General features: G+C 38.4%; 1 protein-coding gene across 1 annotated transcript; it reads right to left on the bottom strand.

Moving 5' to 3' along the window:
• Nucleotides 1-8,035: 8,035 nt before the first annotated feature.
• Nucleotides 8,036-20,939, bottom strand: zdhhc8a (zinc finger DHHC-type palmitoyltransferase 8a). Its single transcript, XM_060896040.1, has 8 exons — nucleotides 20,646-20,939; nucleotides 13,737-13,858; nucleotides 13,468-13,625; nucleotides 12,557-12,729; nucleotides 11,731-11,833; nucleotides 11,519-11,610; nucleotides 11,284-11,413; nucleotides 8,036-9,217 (listed from the first exon to the last, which is right to left on the bottom strand). Exons 1-8 carry the CDS (start codon nucleotides 20,759-20,761, stop codon nucleotides 8,369-8,371), a joined length of 1,743 nt encoding a protein of 580 aa, XP_060752023.1. The 5' UTR covers nucleotides 20,762-20,939; the 3' UTR covers nucleotides 8,036-8,368.
• Between the last annotated feature and the right edge of the window lie 927 nt (nucleotides 20,940-21,866).

Genomic DNA, 21,866 nt, shown 5'->3' on the forward strand with positions numbered 1-21,866 from the left:
AACAACCCCACTTTTGTAGGACAAAATGTATGTCAATAATCAGTCAAAGGAAGTTACAGACTTCAGCAAAATCTTGCAGTTTATGATATTATAATTAGTCATTATTATGCATTATTGTATTATTACTACAATGATAATATTTTATATTATGGTCATCACCCGTGAGCTTTTGACAAAATGCTACCCTACTGTATATTATAGGCTTTTTGCATAATGTATATTTGGGCTAATGTATTGCTTTATATCCAATCAGGTATCCAATAAGTGCCAAATGAACCAAAATAATGTTTCTTTTTGGTTTATTTGAACACCATCAGCTATTACTGTTGTGACAATGCTGTAATCCTGGTTATTTCTGATGACATGGCACAAAATTGCTGAGATTTTCTCTATTCTTCTGAGTGGTGAATTAACTTGTACCGTATGTTACCTACAGAATTTCCAAGCACACTGGGAATTCACAGAACAGGTGAAAATGAAATAACTGCACATCATGTACAGGACTTTAAAGAGAGCACAATCTCAACAACCATTTTAGGTTCTTTATAACTAGATGCACACTAAGTGGGATAATTATACTTAATATAGGGTGGCACAGTATCACAGTAGGTGGCAATGCTGACTCACAGCCTCGGAGTCCCCTCTTTAGTCCTGAGATCAGGTAAATGTAAGAGTTCTCACATGTACTCCTTGTGTCTTCATTGCTTTTCTCCATGTTCTATGGTTCCTTCCACCTCCCAAAAACATGCCAGTGGGTGGACTGCATTGGACTGGCATCCCTTCGATGGTGTATTCCCTGGTGCTCCCAGAATAGGATCAAGATCTGCCGAACCCTGACTTGGATTAGGTAAGTGTTAACTTAACAGATGAAACAATCAATCAATTAACTTATAACACTGTGCATTTGTGTATCTGAATAATATTATGTTCTCATTAGACACTAGTTAGGCTACAATTTAGTTACGAAGAGTTGCTATTAACTTATTTACAACCAACAACCATTAAGACCATTAAGAGTTCTTGATGTGAAAGCCATAGTCTTTTTAAGGTCATATAGTAAGATTCAGCGCTAGTAACTGCAAGGTTGTTCGTTCAAATCCTTGCACAGAAGGAGAGGTACGCCTTTGAGCAACAACCATGAGTCTCAAATACATAGCTCCATGCTTTGATTGGATTCCACCTCATTTGCAAGTTATTTGGATAAATATAAAACTAAATGGTTACTCCGTAGGCAAGCTTCAAAGACTTGATCTGAGCAGCTACGGGGTGCCAGTGGAGGAAGATTAAGAGTGGAGACATGTGTGCTCGTTTAGGGTGATTGAAGACCAAACACGGTGCTGCTTTTTATTCATGCAACAGTGTAGGCTGGTATATCAGCCAGCAGAGATTTGCTCTTGTCAAGCTGTTCGATGATGAGAGCTTGGATGAGGTGTTGTGATGATCTGACAGGTATGGTTTGATCTTCCTGATAAACCACAGTGTGGTTTCAGAAGTTTCATTGGATATCAATCGTCTCCACAGGGTTTCTGGGTGGAACTTTGTGGTAATAACCAAGCTTGTTCGTAGGTTTATTCTTCCTTATACCAAAAGTGATCCTTGAATTAGCCTAAATAATAAAATGCACATCCTTCCAAGCTTTTTTTGCTTTCAAGACACCAGCCACAACTATTTACTCATCCTTCACCATTCCCAAGAGAAGAATTACCACCAACAGAATAATTTAGCCTGTAATTTAATTCTGCTCAAATGGTGATTAATCCTCCTCGAATGGCACATTCACATATGTTAAGTAAGCTACTTATCAAAATAGCAATTAAAATTATACACAGTCTCTGCATCATTCCCTTTCTCTGCCTGTCTCCTTTTTCCCCAAAATGTCTTCTTTTGTAATATTAACATCCCTGAAAGAGATATGTTCATATTAGCAGGAGAAGAGAACTACAGGGGGTAAGGTTAGAAAAAAATCAACCGACATTGAAAGCTGTAAACAGACACCCACACGTAGAGTAATGGATCTATTACCATGGCAAATGTGTTATGTTCCAACATTCGACATCTTTCTCTTTTATGTGATAATACCTTATTTATTAGCCTCCCAATTGGTGGGCCAGGGTGGCTCAGCTGGTGCTGTCCAATACAATCCTCTACTTTTACTTTGAGATCTTTTCTATTTTCTTTGAGAAAAAAAAAAAAACCTAAGCTGCTTCAATACAAATATAACATGGCCATGCAATACACACACACAAACACACACACACACACACACGACTTCATTCAAGCCATTACAGCCCTTAGACCAACACAGATCTCATGTATGTTTAGCTTCCTAGCATTTCAAGACCTGTGTGCACTTTTCTTTTCTTTTCTGTATAAAGGAGCTGACATTAGATTTAACCATGGTTTACCTTGAGGCTCTGAATCATTCACAAACAATATATTCAGCAGCGATCCAATTACATATTTAAATATGCTATATATCTTCATCTTATTTAGTCACAAAATAATATTAATAAAATATCAAGCGCATAAAGATTTATTACTGTGCTAAAAGGTTCAGCAAGGATCTTTAATCTTTAATAATTAAATGTTTTTAGTTTCTTTCTAGCAGGAAATCCCTTTGTTTTAGGGATGGATGTAGAACCTGAAGATTTCCTCCAGAAGGACAAACTGAAGAACCACTTTTGAGTTCTTTATTTTAATTGTATGCTATTAAAAAACATAAATAACCAGCTATCATATGTTTATATACTACTTTATATACAAAAACCTGTTCTGGAATAATACAGAACAGAATGAATCATTAATATATGATGAGTGCATGATGATGATGATGATGATATCTAAAAAAAAAAAAAAAAAAAAGTTAAATTTGTCCCTGTGGAGGAAACTTTTAGACCTTAGACTATATACCAGTCATCATGTCAGCCATGTATACAGCAGGATAGATATAATATGCTAGTTTTAATCTTTGAATAAAACAGTTGATTCAGTTTGAAATAAAACTCCTGCATTCTATCTTTAAAAATTTCACCCTTTAACTAGAATATTAGTGTAAAAGCCTGAGGTTAATTTGTTTAGTGTTTTTAGTTCAAACTTAAACTAAAATGTGAGCAAATCTATAGTCAAAATGTAACTTGCTGTTATTAATGCTAGCTATGATAGTACTAATGATGCCTCTGTAGCCTAAAATGCTCTAACTGGTAGACGGATATGAATAATGTTGCATTGAGTGCTTAATTATCATCATCATCATAAAAAATAGCAAATGTGATTCAGGTTTTAAATATATGCCCTTCTGCCCTCCCAAAAAAAGGTTCATTTTGACCTGAACAGAGCACCAGGGTTAAGTCGTGATCAAGGTAAAGTAGTTGACTCATAATAGAAAATGGACTTGATGACAGATAATAGCAGGCTAAAGATACTAGTGGAACAGTTTCTCCCTTGCGTGGTGCACCGCTGGACCAGTAGCCCACTGCATTTATTTGATGAATAATGAATGGGGTAGATTCTCCCTGAATTGTGATTAATAATGCATGTAAGACACTGTTCCCTGTAGAGCTCTACTGATGATGATGATTTATCTGCTTTTTTTTCTTCTGTCAGTTGACGCTGTAGGAGGTGTCATGACCCTGATGCTCCTGTATCAGGAAGGAGAGAAGGTGTGTGAGAGAGACCTTCTTTAACAAACATGTCATGACAAATTGATATTTATATTTATATTTTATATAACTCTTGTTATAGCTAAAATAATCAATGACAGGATGGTGTGATGTAATCTAACAGAGCTGTTCGTCTAGTGGTGTTTTATTCCTCTTATGTCACAGCTGTTTGGTAAAAAATATAATTTGTTGTTTATTACATAGGCAGGAAGCTAAAGACATGGTGGACATTAACGTGGTGGAACACTTTCTGACTGTTACTTACAAAATAGGCTCCATACATCTGAAAACAACATTACCATTATACATATCAACCATTATACATTTCTTTTTACATGTTTAATCGTTTATTGTGTCATTAGATTTAGGTTGTATGGATCATCCACCATGCAAGTCCCTGTGAATGAGTTGTTACTATAGAAACAGTAACATGTTAGACCATGTGCATTTTTACAAACCTGCAATTTGTCTTGCAGGCAGAACTAGTGCCATAGCTGCTGTTATAGGAAATATAAAAAAAACACCTTATGACTAACCCACAGGACTCCTGTGTGTGTATGTATATATATATATATATATATATATATATATATATATATATATATATATATATATACACATATACACATATATATATATACACACACACACACACACACACACACACACACACACACACACACACACACACACACACACATATATATATATATACACACACACACACACACACAGGTATAATGCTTCTTTCTTATATATATTTATATATTTATATATATATATATATATATATATATATATATATATATATATATATATATATATATATATATATATAAAATCCACAGCACTCCTGTGTGTATATATATATATATATATATATATATATATATATATATATATATATATATATATATATATATATATATATAAAAGAAAGAAACAGTAAAATGTCTTGACATTTGTCTAGACACTGGTAAGATATCCACTGGGAGAAGTACATAAGCTAGAAATGTCTAAAATTATTTTTGCTGACATCAGTGCCCTATGGCCTTTACAATAATTAAGCCAGGACTTACTGTTTTTTCTGATACACAGCATTGCTTCCCAATATCATATATCTGGTCCCATTCCAACACTTAATCCAAAACAGAAGAGCAAGACAATCAGCGTTACCTGGTTAACGTGTGCAGGGAATAAACATGTGGATACGCAGCACTACATCCTTTAGGACTGTCTTGGAAACTTTTATGTAATAATTAAGTCCACAGTAGGGTAATTAATTTTCAGTACAATCCCCTAACCACACAGCAAATTTTGCAATGTTCAATGAACTATCGCACTGTTCATTTGTGTCCAGCTGGAATGGAGTGTATGCTGGAGGTGTTAATTCAGCATTGTAGCTGTTAATTTATCACCAGGGATTTGCTGTGCATGTGCAGCACGTATGCATTGAAATAACACTCCACAACATGGCCCAACAATCCCGGTAATTAAAGGCACAGTCGCAATGCCATCGATTATGTAGGGCTGAGCATGCTAACACTTCTCCAACCTCAGACTGCCCTGAGCACCTGCAGTTCCTTTCATTATCATTTCACCACAGGCCTGGTGCTCACTCATCAGACTGGCTCCCCTTAAAAAAACAGTCTCTTGAATGAGCAGATAACTGGCTGCGAGTGAGCCTACCGTTTTTAATATTTGATCAAAGGTGGTTTATGTGGTGCTGTGCACTCTCCCGCCTCCTGACTTGTCTTAACTTCAGATATTGCTGCAGATCCAATGCAACTGTAACCTCCTAAAACCCTGCTGTCCTCATTGGAGGGCATCACAGTTCCTTACATCTACATTATGGTGATATCTTTACATGTTTGGGACGCTTTTGCAATGATAATTTTTTGCAATGATCACCATACAGAGATAGAGAGTAGAATGAATAAGGCACATAATACAAACTTTGGGAGAAATCATGTCTGGAGCTTCACCTTCTTCCTAGGTAACATCCTACAAATTCTCTTCTTTATCCAAGACTGGTACATTTTCCATACTCACTATCTCTCGGTCTCACTATCTATCTCTCTCTGGTATTCTATAACTCCTGCCCATGAGTCTTTCATGTTAGGTCCCTCTGAAGGAAACTAGCATGAAGTCACACAGAACTCCAGATTCTGCTGTTTTTTCAGTAATTGCTAATGCCATTTAGCTGAGGTTATGGTATGTACCTATTTTTTCATTTACACTGTGCACCTTTAACGGCCTTTTAAGATGATTAATTGTCACAATGTACTAAACCAACCCAATAAAATTTTCTAGAAGCATTTGTGAGAAGATAAAGGAACTGGAGAAACATGCAGAAAATGGAGTCACATACAGTAAACAGAACATTTCTTGTATATTTTGCCTCTGCCACTACCCTTTTTGTACCAGTCTTATACGTTTAGAATAATCCTTTGCAGTCCTTATTTTGATGGATGAATCTTCTGTCACACTCCTACCAAGTCTTACACCCCTTTACTGCTTCTAATGCTCTTCACATTATAGGAAGGTGCCCGTGACTGACTAGTGTCTGCTCTCATACTTGGAGAGCATGACAAGTTTTTGCTCTTTTAACTTTTGGCCACGGATGGCTGCAGGATTGTCAGGATTGGACTGTGCAATCTTCTGACGTCAGAGCAAACACTTTTCTTGGCAGCTTCACTCTGAGATTTTAATAGCAAATTTTCTGACACTGCCAGAACGTCATCAGCTGCTGCCTTTGGCACTAAAGACTTCTGATCTAAACTTAACGAATTCTTTCGCAATGTACGATATTTTTAATGCAATACAAAGCCTTAAGTAAAGTAGGTTTTGTATTCAGACGAACACAAGCAAGAACCATGATACTAATTTCCAAAATCATTCCATATATATATATATATATATATATATATATATATATATAAGTTTCTCAATCCTGCTTGTGGAGCACTGACTTCATCTATTTAGTGCATATGAATATGTATATCTAACCACTTTTATCAGAAACTAAGGGGCAAAATCCCAGCAGAGCTTTTTCCTTTTTCCTCCATATCCAATTCATCTCATGAAAGTCTGACTAATGAGCTAAGTTGAGCTACGGGTGAAAAAATGCTAATGCTAATGATCTCTGGCTCTCCAGGACTGCATATGTGACACCTACGGCTCTATATAATAAAAACTACAGACACAAGCTGACAATTTAAATCATCAGACTCTTACATTTTCTGTCTTTGAGGGGAAAAAAATTGATTCAAATGCAGCGCCTGTCTACGGACTAATTAGATCTAGTCTTTTCATCGCTGTGTACTCTGCTCCAGCTTTGCTGAGCGCTCTGTTTTGTCTTTGGTTAGATTTTGGATTACAGAGATGAAAGACGTACTGGGAAATTGCATCTGTGTATTTGCACATGTAAGGAAATAGTCAATGTAAAGGACAGCAGTTTCTTGACAGCTAAGCCATGGTAAATACCATTTAGATTGAATAATTTACCAATCTACCAATCACAATGGAGCGGAGACAAGAATCTGTGGACCAGAAGCTTTTTTTTTGTCTGTAACCGCTGCTTCCTGGAGAAACAATGGGACTTTGATGTTATGCAGATGAACACCAAGCTTTATAATGACAAATAGCACTGAAACCCAAAAGTCTTCTTTGTGATACTATCTTCCAATAACTGGCAGCTCTTACTGCAAAATGATGCATCATCCTTAGACATAATAGCAATTTACGGTATATTAGAGGTAAGTGAAAGAAATATGCATTAAGACTAATAATGAGCATTACTGTGTACTAATGAGCATCCTGCTTCCTAAAACAAGCCATAATGAACATGTGCTCATTCCCATGAACAGACGAGGGAGCTCTAAACATGCAAAGGCTACGAAACGACTAAACGATAAGCGTCGTTTCAGAAAACGTGATTATTTTTATACAGAAATAATGAGCTGGTGAACATGATGTAGCTACTTGGTGAAAGTTGCTTGTTACTGCTAATATGCAAATATCTTTTTAATGATTCTAAATAATGCAGTTAAGATCCACTCTGCTGTAGGTCAAACTATGGCGAGTAGTTTTCACAGAAGTTAGTTGATGAATTCAAACTAATTCACTAAAGTCACATGCAGACGGAATACCTCAGTGTTACTGGATGATGGAGTGTGTCCTGAAACGACAGGCGATATATTTGACAGGCAATTATGAGAGATGTCTTTTTAGCCTGATTGTTTGGATGTTGTTAATCCACATTCATTTTATCTCTTGTTTGCAGAGCCCGTGATGCCACAGAGCCAGACCAGAGTTTAATCTCTGAGCATATATTTTATTGACAGCTATAAAAATGTGATAAGAAATTTGGCCAAAATTTACAGAATGCATTTTAACTCAACATTCATGGACTGTTTAAAACAAACAAAATTACAAATTAGATTTAACTAAGCACATCTAACTACAAAATGAATTTGTCACACAGCATGGAGATGTTCTTCACATCCTATCAGTGAAGCTTGTGCTTTTTCCTGATAACAAATACATGAAAAAGTTGAATTCTATAATAAATCTGTATAAAGGTTGAGACATATATGGATCAATATGAGCATGTGAAATCAAGCAATGATAAATGGGACGTTTTCCACATTATAAATATGTGACAGACTGGAAGAATATAGACAGACTGGAAGGATCTGGGGCTCAAACTACGGACCTGAGTCTTTTCTCTCTGAGGTGGTGATTAAAGCCAGCGCTTTCTGCGCTGTGTAGGAGGAGCAGGGCATCGGGCAGGGAATAGACGAGGTTGAGTGCTGAGCATGATGCTCCAGAGATCTACAGGCTGAGGGTGAGACCGAGCGATTCTGAAGGGCCATATTGGCATGCATGGATGAGCTGGAAGTCCTGGATGCCCGTCGGAGCGAAGAGGCGTAGCCGTACGCTGCGCTGCTCATAAGGAACTCTCGAGAGCCATAGGCGGGCGGAGTTGGCCTCCGAGATGGCAAGCTGTACCCACTGGGCGTGTCGTAGACAGACACATCCTGAATGGGATGCAAAGACGACTGCTTTTCTCGCTCCTCCATTTCATGACGTTCCTGGATAGAGCTCATGGCAGGTTTGGAAAGGCTGTCATAGTGCACAGGAGACTGCCTGCTCATGCCAGTGAAACCCGGGCTGCAGGTACGTGAGGGCGCATTCTGGGCATCTGGTGGGCACCTGATGGCCAGGCCCAGCTCTAAAGGAAGGAAAGGAGCCAGGTAGTTCACTTTGAAAGTCCCACGCTGTGCTGGACTGAAGAGGCTATCATAGGAGAGGCTCAGGATGCCCTGGCTGGAAGAAGATGCCACAGAATCGGGACACTGATGAGCTCGGTCTCCTCTGGAGTGGCCGTGTTTCAAAGTGAGTGAGCGGGAGTTCAGAATGAGTGTGTTCATGGGAAGTGTGCTGGACTGCATGGTAGAGGTGGGAATCTGCTTCTCCGTTTGTCTTCCAGCTTCAGAAAATAGACCCTGTGCAAAACCACTCATGTGGAGTTGGGGGTTCTCTGTGCAGTCCATCTGCATTAACACAGAATTTAAAAAGAAGAGGTTGTATTAATCAGGACCATTTCAATCTTGTATCTTGGCTTCGAGCATCATTACAAACCAACATCTTTATTTACATATATCTGTAACTTCCCATTTTAATGTAAAAATGTTCTGGATATCTTTTCTTGACAAAATGCCACTAACCATTATACCCCCACTCCAACACTGGTGAAATGCACAGCACAAAGTAAATGAAGGATATACACATTTCAATGCAGCTCAAAGTGAACTGGGGCAGAATATAGTCTGTGCAATTCAGTAATCCAGTGAATCCTTGAAATGCTTTAAGATCAAAGAAAAACCTTATACTGGAAATGAACAAAGAACCAGGTGATGTGATGAAAAGAATGAAATTGAATTACTAGAAGGTCTATACTTGAAAAAAAAATAAGGATTGGACAGTGCCAGGTCCAAACATTATCCCATAGACAGTTTGTAGATTTTAATTTTTTTGGTGCATTTAAGTATGTTAACATTTCTGTTTGAGAAGCAAATCAGATCTATGCAACAATTGTAGTAAATATAAGGCCAAAACCATTTACCTTTGGATAAAGCTTAGTTGATGCTTTATCCAAAGTGACTTGTATAACTGAGCAGTTGAGGCTTAAAGGTGGGGTCTCCGATATTTGAGAAATGCTTCAGAAAACTGCATTGGCCACCAAACAAAACAAAAATCAAAACAAACATGTAGCCAATAATCAGAAAGGGGCGTGTCTTGCTATTGCTAGTAACAGTGTTTAGCTCAGGAGTTATTGACTCGGGAAACTCCAATCTTTGAATATGTGGCCAACTTCCTGCTCCTTCAGTTCTCTCCAGCGCTGGAAAGCTGATCCTATATTAACACGTCCTACTTCTTGCCTTATCGTAAGACTTTCTTCTCTTTCTTTCTTTGTTTTTATCCTCCATGTCAATGCTAAAACCGCTTTCTGCTAATGTCACACATGCGCACCGAACACTCTCTCCGCCCATATTGACAAGACACGCCCCTTTCTGCTCAATGGCTACACGTTTGTTTTAATTTTTGTTTTGTTTGGTGGCCAACACAGTTTTCTGAAGCATTTCTCAAATATCCGAGACCCCACCTTTAAGGATTTGCTTAATGTTGAGCTCTTTTTCTTTTCCTTGTCTTGAAGTGCACTTGGACAGATTTGCAGCATCAGGATATGAGCTTACAAGCTACCAAACAATAATTCTTTAAACCTTAAAGCTCCCACTGTCCTTTTTAAGGCCCGGTCTATGACAGGACTCAATATTTGTCTATCCTGGACTTCGCTGGTCTTCGTCACATTTCAGATTATTATTCTTGACCTGAGCCCTACTGTCCACTCACTTGCTCCACAGGACCTCGATAATGCACTCTGAAAGACGACTCTACAATCTGACCGATTTTGCTCGGGGTAGACGGTAATATGGTTTTGGATTGCAGTAAGCGCTCTAAATCAGAATAAAACACATCTGTGACTTTCTATTATAACCTGAATATGATTTTAGGTGTGCATTCTAAAACATCACACTTCACACTGATTAAAATAACATGACGGGTGCAAAAGAAACACGAACGTCCACCTTGCGGCTGACTCTTGAGCAGAACTGGGTCGGGTTCGGGTGTGTTCATCTGTTTATACTCATAGACATCCAGTTCTCCTGCACGCTAGCAGAGGACAAACACGGACCTATCCATTACAAGTGTCAGAGTATTGAATGGGCCTTCACTTCTACACTTCTACAGTTAAGCACCATCACAGACAATGAGATATCTCTCTCTTGCAGTTACACAGGAAGCAAAAGCAGTCAGGCAGATGGTTAATGTTCATGTCACATTCACATGCCTTGATTAAAGTCTTTAAATAGGCTCTTCACTGGCTTATAAGGTGTAATTTGAGAGGACAAAAAAGAGAAGTGGTAAATATCTGCTAAATTAGAGGTTTCAGTTCACATATTTGCCCACTCATATTCTTAATTTGGCTCATTGGGTTAATCGTGCTCATTTTCCCTTTTGAATTGTACACTAAAATAGGATAGGGGATGTGTATTACCTTCACAGAAAGTATTTCAGTGCGGATCCCATTGTCTTCAACTTTTATGGCTGACATTTCGATGGACTCTGGTGTTAGGAATGGTGGTTGGATGTGGACGGTCTGCTTGTTTCCCAACTTCTTGGTGTATCTTCCAGTGAAAAAGACACAAAAAAGAAAATGCTAATTTACAGCATGACACACGACCAAAGATGGACTGGACGTTATAGAGAGCCAAGTTAGGATAATGTTGTACCTTGCGGTGATAGGACTGCACAGAACAAACTCCACATTGCCGCAGCAGCCACGTGTAAAGGGATTTGATCCTCCTTGGAACTTTCTAGTCACCTGGAAGAAAGACTCATTATCATTATCGCCGCAACAAGGGATATCTGGAAAACCTGCTATTTCTCAGCATCCAATCAATGATCTTACATTCATAATGAACACACGTTTCACTCGTCTTACCTGTTCATTTGTGGTTCGTCCTGCTACCACAAGGACTATATGGAAGCAGGCCAATCCCATAACAGGGATGAAAAACAGCCCTGACAGGCTCATGATGGACAAACTGCCCCAGTGATGTCAAGGAGCAACTCACACTACTGATGAACTGATCCAAATGGTACTAACTCAGCTAACCACCACTGAGGGTACTGACCACTGAGGTAGGTACAGTACATGTGAGAGGCCAAGATGACTGAACATGTTATTCTATGCATAGGATGATACTGAAAATATGTCTTCAAGAAATGGTAGACATGGTAGATTTCACAATGTAAAGGTTTTAGAGCTTTTAAAGCTTAATAACTGTTCAAAACTTCTTAATGTGTTGTGTGTAGCTTTAACCTGAGTTTTATTAGATCGGTTTGTTAGCTAGCAACATCGGCTAGTTCGTTTCAATTCGCACTTGTTACATTTGGACAAGTAGACTAAATTCAGGCAAAAATCTAATCCATTGCATTAAAGATTTGAAACTTTTCAAACACAGATGATGAACCATTATCAATCAGTTTACCATTTGGAATCATTCAGTTATAACAAGAAAACATTATTATTGAACTGCTAACTTCTCATTAGCCACTAAATTCTTCTAACTTAAAGTGAAACGAACAGAAATTTCATGTGAATGTTGTAAGTCTGGCTGCACAGATGGATCCTGGGAGCTTAATTGTGTGCGTTAACAGTTAAACCGGTGTGTTATGCATGCAGAGCGGTGCCATTTGCGGAAATGTTCATCTGTCACTTTCGTAAAAAGATCATTAACTCATGGAGCTGTATGCAGTCAGGATACGTGACGGTTGCATGTAGTTCCCACAAGGCTTCTAGGTGGTCCAGTATATACAGGAGACCCCCAGAGAAAATGGCCACCATGTGCACACTGAGAGACAGCAGGAAGAGGAAGAAGAAACGGTAGTTCCGTCTCCCGATGCAGTTGTTCACCCAGGGGCAATGATGGTCAAAGTCCTAGGAATAATTTATTTAGCGAAGGAGTGAGAATCCAATGTCGTATGCAACCATGAAGCACTGTAAATAAAAGACAGTTACAAAACACAGCCAATGTTCATGTTCATCGGATGCTGTCGCAAGAAAAATTCAGGAATTAGCATTATTATAATATAATAATAAAATAATGCTAAGCTAATTGTATTTGTAATCGGTTTCTCACTTATTTTGCATTTCTAATGCAGGCAAACAGCAGATCGCTGTGTGGAATCTTAAGCAGCAGCAGGTTTTTTTTTTTCCTAAGCACACACAGCGAATAACGAATGGCACACAATGCATAATACTGGCTCGGCTTCCTAAATACAGCTGACCTTGTACAGATGCTATCTTAAAAGGAAAAACATGATAAAGGCAAAGTTGCTTAACCTGCTTTTGTTCCTCTTTCATTCCTACAAATAGACTTATGCAAAGTATTTATCCCTCTTCAACTTTTCCACATTGTGTACTGTTATAAACTAACTTCTTTAACCAACTATGACTTAGGACGACTTCTACCCCATGGGGGATTTATCCACTTCTGCATGTCTACTGTGGCAAATGTAAAGTCCATCTTTGCCTAAACAAGGACAGAAACCAAGGCTTAAGGGCTAAAATAACTTTAACTGCATTATATTTTCTTGTACCTAAACTACTTATGCAATCACAACTATAATTTTCCCATTTCAATATTATGTCATGCACAAATACACACACACACACCTCCACACAGTGGTCACACACACTACAGTGGGAGCAGCGTGGGGGTCTGTAGAAGCTGCAGGAAGCACACCACTTCATCCGAAACTGGACTCCACGGACCTCCACGTCCTTATAAAGAGAAGCACGCATGCCATCGTCCTTATCTTCATCCTCGGTAGCTACAGGAGAGAGTTTTAATAAAAACAAATCTCATCAGCCTCAAGCATTTTTGTTAATCATAATCAGCCTTTTTTTTTTTTTTTTATAAATGCATCTTAACGTGATCTGACCCCTTGGCAGCACGCCGGCATCTGTGAACGTTGCCATGGTGAAATTTGCCAGGACAAAAAGGAATGTGATGCCGACGCATGGAGGGAAAGCAAGAGACACGTTCTCAGCGAGCCAAGGACACCTGTGAGACACGAGAAGAATGAGAGTCGTGCTTACAATTACAGACAAGTGTGCCTTGATGGCTACTTCAGAGCCATGTGATGAGGTGTGCAGCGGCATCGTATGGGCACAACCACAAATACCCCGCTTAGACTTGATTCAGATGATCCTTCTTTTGATCAGATGGTGGAAACATATATCTCTAGCCATCTCACACTTCATCTGCCCTTAAAGCCTCTGGGTACAATATACATTCCAAGGATGACGATGACATTCGGCGGATTAGACGAGCGGACGATTCAATTGCAGAAGAAGATTAAATGAAAAAGTAATCACAAATCCACTGGACAACTGATGGTGTGGTAGATCAAATGCACACAGTTTAAACACTGGGATTATATAGAGCTGTGTGTATTTATTACAGAATACATGACATCAGGTTATAGTACAGTGCCACAAAGCATCGTAAATTACAGCCAAGAGATATTTTATGGTCTTTGTACTGATTTAAAGTACAAACTTTCTCTGTACAGATCTACACCTTCCTAAAACTTTATGTGACTCGCACAATACACCCATATTGAGCCTCATTTCAGCACATAATGTACCTTCTGATTACACACCATTATATTGAGGCGTAATCTCACTATCTGAAGAGGACGCGTTCTGTTTCTCCAGTGTTCCTCTCATTTACTCGTTATGAATTTAAATCTAAACCCAGGAAATCCATCCAACTGTTTTTTGACCCTTAAAAGTGCTGTGCAAATAAAAGTGAATCGAGATCACGATGAATGATGAAGCATCCACAAGAGACAGCGGCTCCTTTGTTGTCCACCTTGTTATTTGTGGCTGTGTGCAGGAATGGAGGTCAGAAAGGGGGGTTGGGGGTAGAGACTAAATAAATGTCTGCGCTACGCCAGCTGCATTTCCATAATCCCCAGATTACCGATTTGGGATCAGGGATCACACATATCACGCTTATCAGAGGCGATGTGGAAGTGGATGTGGAAAACATAAAGCATCGCCGCTTTCTGTGAGATATCTGAATGCTGGATTTCAAAATCAGTGTGTCATTAGGGGAAAAAAAACAACTGCCAATCAAAATTCCACAGGAAACCAGTTTCATCATCATCATCATCATCATCATCATCCACACATTTTCATCCATTTCCTGAAGTTATTACCTCCCCCCCGTCCTTTCCTCTGTGCTGGGATTTAGACTCCTTCTGGCATCTGGGGGACGGACATAATGAGCCACCGAACCTCATGAATCCTCATAAAGTCAAAAATCCGACTAATGCTGTTTATCGCTCTAGACTTTATTATAGAGGAAAGTAAACAATGGCACAGGGCCAACGATGTCCCAGTGGTCTGAGAGCTTATTAAATCCTCCTGAATTTGTGGTTAATGTTAGTGGCATTCATGTACAGCTTAATCCCTTCACTAAGAATGCGTTCTCTAGGCATTGCTGCTCATATACGTTACCTGCACCACCAATTAATTCTGACTTATTTTCTCTAGTTGGTCTGTATTCGTTTTTTTGGCTACAGACGGGAACTAAATCACACCGTATTTAAAAAGTCATAGCACATTAAAAAAAAAATCTGATTCCTGAGTTGGCATTTTCTCCCCAAGTAACCCAATGTAGGATAAGAAAATGGATGGACGGCTGGATAATAATTAAGTTCTTAGTCGTGGACTGTGGAAAAAGTTTATTGCTCTCTGTCTAACTGCTGCTTTCAGGTTCGTCCTGCAACTCATTTCCAATGACGGCTGACTTATTTCTCCTTCCTCAGCATTAGTCTGAGAGCGTGTTGTAAAATTCAGTGCAGGAAGGATTAATCGTCGTTTGTGTTTTCAAAGCATTTGCACTGCAGTGATGTGTTTAAGGTCTTTCCGATGTTGTTTAATAATCCGAGGTTGTTCCTGAGAACTTTAGTAAACGGAAAAAAAAACTCTTAAAAAAAATATATCATGAACTTATAGTAAAATATAGTTCCTATTTATACATTCGTTCATTTTCTACCGCTTTATCCGAACTACCTCAGGTCACGGGGAGCCTGTGCCTATCTCAGGCGTCATCGGGCATCAAGGCAGGATACACCCTGGACGGAGTGCCAACCCATCGCAGGGCACACACACACTCTCATTCACTCACGCAATCACACACTATGGACAATTTTCCAGAGATGTCAATCAACCTACCATTCATGTCTTTGGACCGGGGGAGGAAACCGGAGTACCCGGAGGAAACCCCCGAGGCACGGGGAGAACATGCAAACTCCACACACACAAGGCGGAGGCGGGAATCGAACCCCCAACCCTGGAGGTGTGAGGCGAACGTGCTAACCACTAAGCCACCGTGCCCCCCCCATTTATACATATCATGATAAATTCTATGTATATATTGTTAATATAGTGTATTCTCGATCAGCCACAACACCGAAGACTTTATTAAATAACGTATTTCTTTTCACTGTATCACGAGTGCAAAGCTTCGTTCCCTTTAAGAACTTATAAGGATTACTCAGGATGCCTCTACAAGACTGGACCAACATTGATTTCTGACCATCTGGATAGCAAAGAGAGTTTATTATGTGCAGCGTGTCCTGACGAGATCCCGCTCCAAATGAAACAGCAGAGCAGCTTTAAACCGAAGCTTCCTTTGCTGCCTGTGTGCAAGCCTGAATACTGCAGTGAATAAACTACTTCAACTTTATTTATTTAGCACATTTCTAATTGTAGTCATTTTTATCCCATGCAAACTGCGAGTAGAAACACGAATTCAACGAAAGCAGAGAGCTGAAACGATGAAGGTTAAGGGTCTTTAAATACAAAATCTAAAAATAGCGTAGTAAAATGCACAGCTAATTTTTAACCTCTTAACATTTCAGCTTATTCAGTTATTTCTCTTCTAACATGTTTACATTAATACAGTGAAATGAATAGGAAATGTCTGTAGGACTGTCCAGAGTCCAGAGCTGATGACAGCTCCTAAGAGTTAAATCGTTTTTTATCTTCGCCTAATAAATATACACACTAACTAACAAATGAGATTTTAGGAAGATGCATTGATCTGACTCAAAGGCAGAAGGTCTGTTAAGGACAAGCAAAGTTCCAAGCAAAACAAAACAGAAAGCAACAGTAATTCGACATTAAGAGGAGTGATGGGGACACACACGCTGAGCAGATGGACTCCAGTGCTCTCAGTCGTTGAATTAACATCGGCACTTAACAATCCGTCTTAATGGCAAGCTCAAATGATTCATTTAATAAATGAGTGAGTGTTTAAAGGTTGCGTTATCGCAGCTTGCCACTGTTTTTGTCACCTGCCATCCAAAGTGATGCGAATAATAATATTAAATAGTAAGAGAAGTCTCTCATGATTGACTCCAATCACCTTCTTTTCAGAACGACTTCCTAGTTTCAGTAGAAAACAAAGCGTCCCAGAGAACAAAAAGGTTATAAATTCCAATTAACGTCGTCTCCGTGTTGCTTGTATCACAGCTTTCTACAGGTGCTTATAAATCTAATTTTGGCTCGGCTCAAATGGGTTCTTACTGTAAAGGCACATTTCCGCTGAGCTCCACTTCAGCTCAGAATCCCGGGTTATTTTATTTACAGGCCCCGAACAGCCGTTTCCCTGAGAGGAAAGGACAATAAGTACTTTCTTGTTCCTGCCTCTCAGACAGGGCTGTGGATCAAAATCATGAAGTCTCCTGGGTAACACTGTATTTTCTAGTTGTAGCTACTGACAATATGCGCTTCTAGGTATCGTCGTCGTTTCGCTCACTGGGTGCGTCTCAATTAGCTCCCTAGGTCGTGAATTGCTCATGTTTTGGCCGCTGCTCGATAGAGATCTAAACCTACACCAGGATTTTTTTTTGGAAGACTCATCAGTTCTTACTTAGAAATTCACACAACACGTTCAGGCTTCAATATCCATCTATCTATTTTCTGTACCGTTTAACCCACACAGGGTCACAAGGGGCCTTGATATGATCCCAGAGGAATATCGGACAAAACAGGATACACCCTGGAAAAGAAGCCAATTTAAAGATGGCGACTGGACTGTAACAGATGTAGGTGGAGGAAACCGGAGTTCCCAAAGAAAAAACAACACCACGCAAACTCTAAGTACTCTGAGGCAGTATGGAGAATCAAACCCCCAACTCAAATGTGTCAACCAATAATTACTATTATTACTTATTTTACTGTATTTTTGTTGAATTATTTTATTTTATTTTTTTTTTCCATATTTAGTCCATCATAACCTCTGGCTTGGCAGTCTGACCAAAAAACTTATCATAATAAATCTCTCTCATTTAGCTATTTATCACCAGTGTAATTATTTCACTGAACACACCCAGCCCTATCGAGACTATTTATTCTCTAGATGAAGTGCTTTAATTAGAATGATGTGAAACGTGAAGTGATGTACGAGCGGCTTCTCTCGTCCGAGGTCTCAGGGATAATTCATGTGAGAGGAAAACCATTTGCATCAAGGTTAACATCCAATGCCGACTGCTCCAGGATACGAGCAATTTGTACGAATTAAATATAGAATTAAATTCCTCTGCACGCTCGTCACTTTTTATAGTTACAACTTTTATGTTCATGTCATAAACCGAAGCCTCAGGAAGAGCAGACGATCTAGAGATCACCTTGTATGACTTTTTTTTTTTTTTTTTTAAACAAAGGTGTAAAACAATCGAGTTTTAACGGTACAGAGTTTATGTTCAATTTGCTTTGACCTGAGAAGTGAAATAAAACTGGTCACATTTCCCTGCTCTTTTATTTACACTCATGTCTGAGCTCTTTTTTTATTTATTTTGTTAGTAATTAAGTAAGTTACTGTCATCACCCCAGAGCTGATTATTTTTCTACTAAAGCATGTACCCTGAACCTTTATTCCTCTTATACCGCAGCAAGTTGTAAGGTTATATTGGTTTCAGGATATGTTTTCAAATCAGTGGTATCTGCAAAACAAGATCCAGTTAATAATTACGTTATGGCGGCTATAAACAACCAGCCTTTCACCTCACTCTTTTTAATTCTTCTGACTTTCCCATTGTGGAAAATGTTAAAATTACAGCTTTACCATTGACTGGAACAAATTACGTTCAGTGGAGACTGAAACTGAATCAACGCTTACTGACCAATCAGAATTGAGACGTCATCGCTGCTGCGATGTATGTACAACTCTATCACTCTAAAATCAAAAAGAAGCCCAGTGTCAGAGAGACATCCATTTGAACTGAAGATGAGACACGACTTATGCTTTCCACAGTGATCTAAACTTTAGGACGCAGGGGTTTAGTAAGAGAGACTCCATGATGACGCTCCAGTCAGAAAATCAAAATTACTGCATGCAAATCCTAATCCTCAACTTCCCATCTGCTGGAGCCATCAGACGGTTCAGCGAATCAGATGATGCTGAACCCAAAGTGGGACAAACATGGCAGCAAAGGTCACGGTGCAAATGCTGCTTTATCCTTCTACTCGCTCAGCATCAACACCAGCTGAGTTAAAGGCCACACTGTGAATTAACGTCGGTCCAAAATGTTGTGACATGCCTTTTGTAAAACATTCCACACCAGCTTATCATCCTGCTAGAAAAAAAAAAATCATCCTTTCAGCTGGATTTAATCTTTTCCAGACTGTAGTACACTGGCCTAGTTTCTGCAGTGCAGATTGACCCATGAATACTCATTAGAACCTGAGGACAGATTTACATACAACAAAGAACCTATGTACGTTTTAACCCTAAGGAGCTAAACACACGACATGTTTTGCATGTTCAGAGTAAATTATACATTCAAAATGCAGGGTGTGATTTTATATATTGAATAATAGAGAGTTTGCGCAAATTGGCCAAAAACCATTCGGCTACTGAATTCATTCATAATGATAGAGAGAAAGAAACATCTTTTGCTCTATTGAAGAATTATTTATTTATTTTTTTAATGTAAGAGTGTTTTTAGGGTTTTCAGTCATCTCATTATATCCTTGGTTGCTAACGGTGTTAATAATTCTGGAGTCTGACCTTTTTTTTTCTTTTAACTTATATCTAACAGTAATATATAACTGTGATAACTAGGATTATATTACACATTTTTTTTCAAATTTTTTTTTTCTTCAAAATTTCATATATATATATATATGTGTGTGTGTGTGTGTGTGTGTGTGTGTGTGTGTGTGTGTGTAGATTGTATGCTCATTGTGAGAAAGAGTTTTGTCAAAGCAATGTTCAGGAATACAATTTCTAACAGCCCTAAATAATAATAATATTATTATTATTATTATTATTATTATTATTATTATTAAGAAGAAGGAGAAGAAGAAGAAGAAGAAGAAGAAGAAGAAGAAGAAGAAGAAGAAACTTAATTGGCAGAAATGAATAAAAAATGAATGTAGTTGAGTTTTAAGTTAGTTGAAGAGTTTTAAGACCTTGAGCATCATCCATATGAGCAAATGTGTGTGTTATTTTGAATATGTTTGATAGTTGTTCACTGCAGGTAACTTTATTGCTAGTAAACAGTAGAGTGGATGTTTTAGTGTAAACACAACAGGATAAAGTTCAGCTGAATGATGCAATGTGACTGTAGTGTAACACTATGACGTCATAAAGTCTGCAGCATTGCACTGACTCACGTGAAGGTAAAAATAATAAAAATTAATGAAAAAAATTTAAATAAAAAATAAATACAAATTAAAAGATAAAATAAACAAATACAAAAATAAATAAATAAAGTTAAACAAAAAAATAAAAATAAAAATAAAAAATAAATAATAAAAAAAAGACTCACGTGAAGGTGAAGAAGACGGTGGACGTCACCAGCAGCAGACTGACGGTGATGGACACGGGGATGTACACGCGCGCTCCCACGCGCGCTTTCACGCGCTCTCCGCTCCCGGTATCCATTCCGGCCCCTTTCCAAACAGTTCAGCAACTCAATTCCAAAAATACAATATATTTTCACCAGGAAATAATTTTAAAGTCTGTAAAACCATTGAAAAAACCTTCTCCTCGTCCCACGAACAAAAATTTAATTTGGCGCTACTGCCAAGTACAAACGATTCTCAAGCGAGTCGATTCCTTATGAACGACTCTTTAAAACTGAAATGATTCACGGGCCTGAAATCGGGACTGAAAAAGAAAACGACAACACAGTGCTGATGCTTACGTTTTTAGGGTTTCAGCGCGTTTAGAATTCTTTAAAAAAAAGATCTAAAATAATGAACATTCGCTTCATTCAGAAACAGCTTCTAGATCAATCAAATCAGTGAGAGTTGATTCTTTAAATAGACTCATTAGACCTAAACCGGGGCGGAGCAGAGAGCTATGACGTAATAACATCGTCTATAGAATAAAGGATCTTTTCATGAAACAAACTGTACAACTTTTACAATAATAAAGTAGAATGCAATATTATACAATATAACATGATAGAATAGAATAGAATAGAACATCCATGCTCGTCGTTTAATTTGAAATGAACAAGCATTGAAATATATGCAAATGTTTCATTTTAATCATTTAAATAAATTTTGAATTGGAAATAAAACCTTGTCTTTAAGTTACGTTCAATTTTTGTACATTTGTCTTTATTATATAAGCTGATGAGCAGAATGGGTCCCCTTAGCGCCCTCTGGCGGCTCAAATGTCAAATCGCAGCACTGCAGTGTGGAGAAAAGGGTTGCCAGATTGTGTCTTAATATGCAAGACATTCTCAAAACCTGTGGGTGAAAATAGCTTTCACTGTTATATATCATTTAGATAAGTCATTAGGAGATTTCTACTCCTCCTCCTCCTCCTCCTCCTACTACTACCACCACTAATAATAATAATAATAACAACTACTAATAGCAGGCAGCACTGGCACCATCAACTCCAGGGTTATCTTTGTGCATAGTTTCACATGTTTTTACCCCCTCTGTACTCTTAATTAAGCAAGCTTAATTACTCTAGATGTAAATGTGTCTGTTCCCATCCAAGTTTCATTCAAAGTCACATACACAACCATACA

The sequence above is a fragment of the Tachysurus vachellii genome, chromosome 20, assembly GCF_030014155.1.
Source record: "Tachysurus vachellii isolate PV-2020 chromosome 20, HZAU_Pvac_v1, whole genome shotgun sequence".
Lineage (NCBI taxonomy): Eukaryota > Metazoa > Chordata > Actinopteri > Siluriformes > Bagridae > Tachysurus > Tachysurus vachellii.